General features: G+C 30.0%; 1 protein-coding gene across 1 annotated transcript in view; it reads left to right on the top strand.

The window, feature by feature from the left end:
• Window positions 1–10,302, top strand: part of mical1 (microtubule associated monooxygenase, calponin and LIM domain containing 1) — a 127,501-nt gene that overhangs the window by 85,575 nt on the left and 31,624 nt on the right. The window contains exons 9-12 of the mRNA XM_056449358.1: window positions 6,643–6,758; window positions 7,182–7,308; window positions 7,423–7,507; window positions 9,239–9,386. Coding sequence (XP_056305333.1) covers window positions 6,643–6,758; window positions 7,182–7,308; window positions 7,423–7,507; window positions 9,239–9,386 — 476 coding nt within the window. The remainder of the gene's footprint in view (window positions 1–6,642; window positions 6,759–7,181; window positions 7,309–7,422; window positions 7,508–9,238; window positions 9,387–10,302) is intronic.

The following is a 10,302-nucleotide window of genomic DNA, read 5'->3' as shown; positions in this document are numbered from 1 at the left end:
AACTTGTTCCACTCTTCATCCCAGCACTTCTCCAAGGCTCGTAAACGGATTTGCATCAAAGGTCTACTTACTGCCTTAAGTGCTGAACTGTTCTTCCCTGTGTTCAGAAGCTGGGTTCACAATGCTAAAATAATCATTTGCAATATCTGATTGACTGGGCACAGCATGGAAGAAAAATCCTAGATTCCCAGTGATGTACTAGCCCCTGTCCTCCTCAGCATTTTTTTACCACTCTCATCCAGACCAGCCGGGCCTTATAAGTTGTAGTCTTCCCATAATAACATCAGGAGCGACACATGCAGGATGGGGTAATGCCAGGCATTCACTGCAGCCACCACCCTTGCTAAGACCCCAGGGCACACATGCTTAATTACCCGATTATAAAAGCTTCTTATAAAAGATACTCACCTTTGCTCCATCAGCCAGTGATTTACAATTCACATCCTCAGACACTTATTGTGATTGCTACTTACCGACATTCCTGTGTTTCTGTTGTCTCCTTGTCTTTAGGCTTCCATGTGTCATGTTCTAACCTCCTGAGGGGTGTTGACCAAAAGTAGAACTAAGAAAGCCATAATTTTACAAAAAATGTAACTTGACCTAGTTTACTCAGCGCGTTTTGGCTTAGTCCATTGCAGGTTTGCTGATCTAGGATGAGAATGTGTCACTATGTCAAGCCTAGTGTTAATAACCGGGATAAGTACGCATTCGTTGCATTCTTTAAAAAGGCCATGGGATTGATCACAGAAGCAATGATGCAAGATATGATGAGCCAATCAGGTAACAAGTTGAAAAACGTTTGCATGCTCAACTTCTTATGAGGACCTTTGCAGTATAAATTTACAGAGTAGACATCTGACTTAATTTGCATCTGATAAAGAAATAAGCCAAGGGACCTCTGGTTGAGTTGAAAGAATTACCTTATTTTATGTTTATGCCTTAAGTAGCTCAATTCTGACAGAACCAATACATAAAATTTTATGAAAAGTAAAAAATACAAATAAAAACATCTTTAACAATTGTTTTACACATTGTATAGGTAAAAACCCAGGAGTCAGCGGGGGAGCCAGTTCATCCACAAAAAATACAGGTACGGTTGTTTGGCACTATTTTCAAAAGGTGAACATTTTCAAATCTCTTAGTACAAAACTTTACACTGATCCATTGTAATACCACGACTTATTCGTTCAAAACCTGATGTCATGATTTCATTATAGTTGCACATATTTTTATTCCATATAATTAGTTTTTCAGAACACTAGATAATTGTGTTATGTATCAGGGCTCGGAAAATTTTTAAAATGCTTTTTTTTTTTTTTTACAATAATATATAAATATTCAGAATGTTTACTCATGTTTATTTTTTGTTATTTAAAAGTTCCATATACTGCATTGGTCTAATAAGTTAAATTGTTCTCTGATATCTGCATAGTAGGTTTATGGCTTTGGTAAGTTCAAAAAATCTTCATAAACAGTTTTATTAGCTAATTTATTACTCCAGATCAGAAGGTCCATGATTGACCGTATATGGTTTGTGTCGTGAATATTAATAAGCTCCGCTCTGAATGCCGCTCCTACAGACACACACACACATACACAGAGATCATGATGACGTACACTGAACACGGACAAATATAAATCCAAACAGAGTAACGTTAACCTATTTTTCTCACCAAATCTGTTATTGATAAAGGCTAAATTATAATTACATTTGACAAAAGAGAGTGAAAAAGATGTATCGCATTTTGTATTTTGAAGCTACAGTCAAAGAAAATACAGTCAAAGAAAATACAGCCAGGAATTAATATCAACCTCTGCATGAACAGATGACAGTTGAGCAGAGGGATCTGACATGATTCGGCAGTCTATTTGTTAGTTGAAACATACTCGTCAAATTTCATAAATTAACAATTAACGATAAATTACCAAAAGATGTAACTAAACTTACCTTATGCCTCTTCGGAGTGGAGATGAATAAATGTCCTATCTGTAAATCTTGTATTTTGCTTGCTTAAAACATAGTTTGTACTGTCGTTTCAGGAAGTTACTATTAAGTCAGTGTTAAAACATTTCCATTGACAAAACACTTAATTTGTGTAGTGAAAATGATATTTTGTGATTGTGTACTGTACTTGCACAATTAAAAATATTTTGAAATGTTTTAAAAGGTGCACTTTTGATGATCTGTTGTGATAAAAGTACTAAGCGTTTTGAAAATGTACCAGTTGCTTGTAAAATTGTGCTAAACCAATAAAAAAAAACTAACTATGCTGTTAAATTTGTATTAACCTATTTTTTTTTGTGTGTGTGTTTATATTAGAGCTCGACAGACAAAAAAACAAGCGGGCATATGTTAAAAGACCATGGGCTCCTTCAGAAGTTAAATCTGTCTTCAAATACTTCCGGGAGCACATTAAAAAGGGAAAGCTGGCTACATTGCCGGAGTGTCATGCCTGCAAGACAGCTGAACATCCAGTTCTCGACTCACGAACTATTCAGAATATAAGAGACTTTGTGAGAAACAAAGGAAAATCTAACAAGCAATGTTTTTAATGTCTAAAGCAGAAGTCTAAAAGATGTCATTTGGACAATTGTACTTGTGAAATTTCTACTTTTCTAAGCTTTAGATTTTTACTTTTTAAACATTTTTTAAATAGTTTTAAACTCATTTTAAATATTATCTGTTTAAGTATTTATTGCTTCAAGCATTTAAAGGAAAAGTCTAAAAGATGCCATGTGTACAATTTTACATAGAAATGTGAACACTCTAAACTATTTCTACTTCTCTAAACTTCAGATTTCTCATTTTTAAACATTTTAAAAATAGTTTTAAACTCAATTTAAGTATTATCTGTTTAAGTATTTAATGCATCAAGCATTTAAAGAAAAAGTCTAAAAGATGCCATGTGTACAATTTTTCATAGAATTTGAAAGCTGTGAACTATTTCTACTTTTCTAAACTTCAGATTTCTACTTTTTAAATATTTTTAAAATAGTTTTAAACTCATTTTAAATTTTATCTATTTAAGTATTTATTGCATTAAGCATTTAAAGGAAAAGTCTAAAAGATGCCATGTGTACAATTTTACATAGAAATCTGAACGCTCTGAACTATTTCTACTTCTCTAAACTTCAGATTTCTCATTTTTAAACATTTTTTAAATAGTTTTAAACTCAATTTAAATATTATCTGTTTAAGTATTTAATGCATCAAGCATTTAAAGGAAAAGTCTAAAAGATGTCATGTGTACAATTTTATATAGAATTTGAACGCTGTGAACTATTTCCACCTCCCTGAACTTCAGATTTCAAATTTTTAAACATTTTTAAAATAGTTTTAAACTCATTTTAAATATTATCTATTTAATGCATCAAGCATTTAAAGAAAAGGTCTAAAAGATGCCATGTGTACAATTTTACATAGAATTTGAACACTGTGAACTATTTCTACTTTTCTAAACTTCAGATTTCTACTTTTTAAACATTTTTAAAATAGTTTAAAACTCATTTTAAATATTATCTATTTAAGTATTTAATGTATCTAGCATTTAAAGGAAAAGTCTAAAAGATGCCATGTGTACAATTTTACATAGAAATCTGAACGCTCTAAACTATTTCTACTTCTCTAAACTTCAAATTTCTAATTTTTAAACATTTTTAAAATAGTTTTAAACTCATTTTATATATTATCTGTTTAAGTATTTAATGCATCAAGCATTTAAAGAAAAAGTCTAAAAGATGCCATGTGTACAATTTTACATAGAATTTGAACGCTCTGACCTATTTCTACTTTTCTAAACTTCAGATTTCTACTTTTTAAATATTTTTAAAATAGTTTTAAACTCAATTTAAGTATTATCTATTTAAGTATTTAATGCATCAAGCATTTAAAGGAAAAGTCTAAAAGATGTCATGTGTACAATTTTACATAGAATTTGAACGCTGTGAACTATTTCTACTTCTCTAAACTTCAGATTTCTCATTTTTAAACATTTTTAAAATAGTTTTAAACTCATTTTAAATTTTATCTATTTAAGTATTTATTGCATCAAGCATTCAAAGGAAAAGTCTAAAAGATGCCATTAGTACAATTTTACATAGAAATGTAAACGCTCTGAACTATTTCTACCTCCCTAAACTTCAGATTTCTCATTTTTAAACATTTTTTAAATAGTTTTAAACTCAATTTAAATATTATCTGTTTAAGTATTTAATGCATCAAGCATTTAAAGGAAAAGTCTAAAAGATGCCATGTGTACAATTTTACATAGAATTTGAACACTGTGAACTATTTCTACTTTTCTAAACTTCAGATTTCTACTTTTTAAACATTTTTAAAATAGTTTTAAACTCATTTTAAATATTATCTATTTAAGTATTTAATGTATCAAGCATTTAAAGGAAAGTCTAAAAGATGTCATGTGTACAATTTTACATAGAAATCTGAACGCTCTGACCTATTTCTACTTCTCTAAACTTCAGATTTCTCATTTTTAAACATTTTTTAAATAGTTTTAAACTCAATTTAAATATTATCTGTTTAAGTATTTAATGCATCAAGCATTTAAAGGAAAAGTCTAAAAGATGCCATGTGTACAATTTTACATAGAATTTGAACGCTGTGAACTATTTCCACCTCCCTGAACTTCAGATTTCAAATTTTTAAACATTTTTAAAATAGTTTTAAACTCATTTTAAATATTATCTATTTAATGCATCAAGCATTTAAAGGAAAAGTCTAAAAGATGCCATGTGTACAATTTTACATAGAATTTGAACACTGTGAACTATTTCTACTTCTCTAAACTTCAAATTTCTAATTTTTAAACATTTTTAAAATAGTTTTAAACTCAATTTAAGTATTATCTATTTAAGTATTTAATGTATCTAGCATTCAAAGGAAAAGTCTAAAAGATGCCATTAGTACAATTTTACATAGAAATGTGAACGCTCTAAACTATTTCTACTTCTCTACACTTCAGATTTCTCATTTTTAAACATTTTTAAAATAGTTTTAAACTCATTTTAAATATTATCTATTTAAGTATTTAATGCATCAAGCATTTAAAGGAAAAGTCTAAAAGATGCCATGTGTACAATTTTACATAGAAATCTGAACGCTCTAAACTATTTCTACTTCTCTAAACTTCAAATTTCTAATTTTTAAACATTTTTAAAATAGTTTTAAGCTCATTTTAAATATTATCTATTTAAGTATTTAATGCATCAAGCATTTAAAGGAAAAGTCTAAAAGATGCCATGTGTACAATTTTACATAGAATTTGAACGCTCTGAACTATTTCTACTTCTCTAAACTTCAAATTTCTCATTTTTAAATATTTTTTAAAATAGTTTTAAACTCAATTTAAATATTACCTGTTTAAGTATTTAATGCATCTGTTTTTACTCCTGTACTTCAAATGTTTGATGTACTTCAGTTTTAACATTTTTAACATTTAACAGTGCACACTGTTTTTAGTATTCTTGTGTTGTGAGGTAGCTTGTTTTTATTATACTTATTATTCTTGTAATATTATTACTGGAAATAAATACTTTAATTACTATGAATTAGCACACTGTACTGTACTGCACTGCTCTGTACATGTAAACAGCAAGTACAATAAAAAAAAAAGCTTGTCATTCATTCATAATTTTCTTGAAGTATGCGTCTAACCCCAGTCAGTGTTTTTGTTATGTTACTGGTCCTGGTAAACCATGTTTGACCCTTTAAACCACTTTGCTTGTTGTGTATAAATGATTTACACAAGCAGACCCTTTAAACCTGTGTGTCCCAACAAACCATGATACAGATGACCCTGTAAGCCTGTGAAAAAACAGGTGTAATTTTTCCACAACTCCATGGTCACAAGTGATTTTTTTAAGTGAGATGTATCTTAATGAGGCCATAACAGATTGTTTGATATATAAATTTCATTTGTAGGTTGTAAGGAAAGGTGTGTCCCCCTAAACCACAGTGGTTACATGCTGTCCCTGTAAACACTATATACCTGTATGTGTGTGTGTGTGTGTGTGTGTGTGTGTGTGTGTGTGTGTGTGTGTGTGTATATATATATGTGTGTGTGTGTGTGTGTGTGTGTGTGTGTGTGTGTGTGTGTGTGCGTGTGTGTGTGTGTGTGTGTGTGTGTGTGTGTGTACATGTGTATATATATATAGTAAATGGTTTGATTAACTGACACATTTATTTACTTTTTAGTTAAATATTTTTAAATGAAATTATGATTCATTTTGTTTTAAGTGTTTTAAATGTATTTTAATCAACCTATTCAACCTATTCACCTAATTTATATTTCATTTATATATTTTTTTTATATATATTTTTTTGTAAATTATTGATTTTATTAAATTATGTTTATACTTTTTTTATATTTAATCCCGGTTTCTAAAGAATGTTTTTTTTCTTTGTACAGTTTAACATAAGTTATTCCCACATGTTGCACAAAGTGTGTTTGATTCGTTTTTTTTTTATTATTATTGACATTAGACTAAAATATATCTTTTTGTACATTTTATTGTGTTGTTTTCTTTAAATGTTTAGTTTTCAATCTAAACACAAACGTATATTTTAAAATATTAGCAAAAGTATAATTCCTTATATCATTCTTTTATTTTGCCGTTCTGCAGCCATTTTGGCCTTTGGGAACTGGCATTGCTCGTGGTTTTCTGGGTGCGTTTGATGCGGCATGGATGGTCAGAAGCTGGGGAAAAGGTGTGCAACCCCTGGAGGTGCTGGCAGAGAGGTACAATTAACAATTCATTTTTACACCTTGTAATGGTGCACTGTCGCCTCACAGCTAGAAGGTCACTGATTCGAGTCGGCATTTTGAGTCAGTTGACATTTCTGTGTGGAGTTTGCATGTTCTCCCCTTGTTTGAGTGGGTTTCCTGTGGGTGCTCCAGTTTCCCCCACAGTCCAAAGACATGTGCTACAGGTCAAGTGACTAAACTAAGATTTTCGTAGTGTATGTGTGGGAATGAGGGTGTATGGGTGTTTCCCAGTACTGGGTTGCAGCTGGAAGGGCACACACTGTGTAAAACATATGCTGAATAAGTTGGTGGATCATTCCTCTGTGGCGACCCCTAATGAAAAATTTGAAACAATAGTGTATGTATTAATCTAGAATGTATACATAATATGAGATGAAATTATTATATATTTTACAGGGAAAGTGTGTATCAGTTGCTTTCTCAAACGACTCCAGAAAACACCAGCAAGAACCACATGGCCTACAGCATTGATCCAAGCACACGATACCCGAACATCAACCTGTCCTCCATCAAACCCAGACAGGTCAAACACACACTTCAGAACACAAACACTTTCAGAAGCTGCCTGAATTAATAATTAGTCATTAGAAGTGTTTTTATCCTCTGAGTGTTTCATCTAAGTGTGTTCATTTTAAAGGTCAAGCGTCTGTATGAAGCAGAAGAGCGGGAAAACAAGCCCAACAAACTGAAGAAACCTGACATAAAATCTAAACCTAGAAAAGGTAAATGCTCTGTGGCAGTCACTTTAACTTATTTTGATACATAATGAATAAGCCTATGTGTATTTGATTCAAAGCACAGCTAAAACAGTCCAATTCAGAAATATTTTTACTATCTAAAATAACTATAATAATATCTATAAAATATCTATAATAATAAATAGTTTTTTTTTATTTTAACATATTTAAAAATATATATTTATTCCTGCGATTATTATTATTATTAAATTTTATTATTATTATTATTATTATTAAATTAAATTTTATCTTATTATTATTATTATTATTATTATTATTAAATTAAAATTTTTGTTATTATTATTGTTATTATTGTTGTTATTATTATTATTATTAAATTTAATAACATTTTATTATTATTATTCATTTATTCATTTTCTTTTCGGCTTAGTCCCTTTATTAATCTGGGGTCGCCACAGCGGAAGGAATGAATAACTTATCTGGCAAGTGCATTACGCAACGGATACCCTTCCAGCTGCAACCCATCACTGGGAAGTTATTATTATTATTATTATTATTATTATTAAATTGTATAAATTTTTATAATAATTATTATTTTTATTTTGTTTATTAGTATTATTATTACATTTAATTACATTTTATTATTATTATTATAATTATTATTATTATTATTAAATTAAAAATTATTATTATTAATTTTTGTTTTATTATTATTATTATTATTATTAAATGTAATTAAATTGTATTATTATTATTAAATGTAATTAAATTTTATTATTATTATTATTATTATTATTATTCCATTTAATTACATTTGTCATTATTATTATTATTATTATTATTATTATTATTATTATTATTATTATTGATATTATTAAATTTCATTAAATTGTATTTTATTATTATTTCAATTAATGACATTTATTATTATTATTATTAAGTTTTAGTATTATTATTGTTATTATTATTATTAATACATTTTATTACATTTTGTTTTATTATTATTTTATTTTATTGCATATTATTATCATTATTATTCAATTTTATTAAATTGTATTATAATTATTATTATTATTCATATTATTATTACATTTATGTAAATTGTATTATTATTAATATTATTATTATTATTATTTCAATGTATTTAAAGATGACCCCTTGAGATGCAACATCTCATTTTCAAGGGGTTTCCATAAAGACATAACAAAAAAAACTAAACAAAAAATACTATTTATTTTTAACATTATTATTAACAATTTTGACTTTTTGATGAATAGAAATATATATTTTTAAAATGGTCATTTAACGAAAAAAAAAAAAATTCTGAAACATTAAATGCTAAATAAGTCAAATCTTAATGTCTATCTTTTTTTGGTGAATATATTAAATAAATGTATAATTTTATTTAACATTGATGCTTTAAATTGATCTAAACTGATTTAATTTGAGGAAGAGATGGTCACTAATGGGCGGAGCTTTCCCCCTCTGATGACACGTACAAAGGGAGAATGTCAATCAAAGTGTTTCTGCAGACTGTTTTTATCAAGTGTGACTATAAAAAAATATTCTTAATAAATGTTTACCATTAATGGCCTGTAATATTCACAGACTGTTGCCACACAACTGTTTAAACCCTTTAAACAAGTGATTTTTACATAATAGGTCCTCTTAAAGAGTCTTGTTTTGTAAGATGCACAATAAGTGGGTCTGTTGCTCTTATTACATCATTTTATGTGTGTAAATGTGTGTGTTTAGACTCTATGAAGCGTCTGGAGGAGCTGTTGTCCTGGTGTCAGAAGAACACAGCGGGATACGAGCATGTGAAGGTCAAAGATCTGAGCGAGTCCTGGAGGTCTGGCCTGGCTCTCTGCGCTCTCATCCACAGCTTCAGACCTGAACTCATGTAAGACTCAGAACCAGTGGATTAGCATTACTAATTTAACATGGAGACCTTGGATTTTGATGGATGGATGAATAGATTGATGGATGGACGGACAGCTGAATAGATGTATAAATGCATGGATGGATGGATGGATGGATGGACAGATAGATAGATGAATGTAGGAACAGAGAGATGGACAGATTAATGAATGCATGGATGATTGGATGGATGAATGGGCAGATGGATGGATGCATGGATGGATGGATAGATGGAGGGATGGATGGAGATATGGATGAATGTATGATGGGTGGATGAACGTATGGACAGACAGATGGATGGACGGATAGCTGAATAGATGTATAAATGGATGGATGGATGGAAGAATGGAGAGACAGACAGATTAAAGAATGGATGTATAAACGGATGGATGGATGAATTGACGGACAGCTAAATGGATGTATAAATGGATGGATGGGTAGATGAATGAATAGAGGGACGGAGAGACAGACGGATTAATAAATGGATAGATGTATAAACAGATGGATGGATGAATGTATGGACAAACAGATGCATGGACGGACAGCTGAATAGATGTATAAATGGATGGATGGATGAATGGAGGGATGGAGAGACAGACGGATTAATGAATGGGTGTATAAACGGATGCATGGATGAATTAACAGACAGCTGAATGCATGTATAAATGGATGGATGGACAGACTGACGGATGAATGGAAGGATGAAGAGATAGAGAGATTAATGAATGGATGGATGGATGAATGGACAGACAAATGGACGGACAGCTGAATGGATGTATAGATTGATGGATGGACAGACAAATGGAGGGATGGAGAGACAGACAGATTGAGGAATGGATGGATGTATAAACCGATGGATGGATGATTGGACGGACTGCTAAATGGATGTATAAATGGAT

Source organism: Danio aesculapii, chromosome 23 (assembly GCF_903798145.1).
Source record: "Danio aesculapii chromosome 23, fDanAes4.1, whole genome shotgun sequence".
In the NCBI taxonomy this organism is placed as follows: Eukaryota; Metazoa; Chordata; class Actinopteri; order Cypriniformes; family Danionidae; genus Danio; species Danio aesculapii.
Note: the sequence above shows the minus strand (reverse complement) of the source record. Positions and strands in the feature narration are given on the sequence as shown.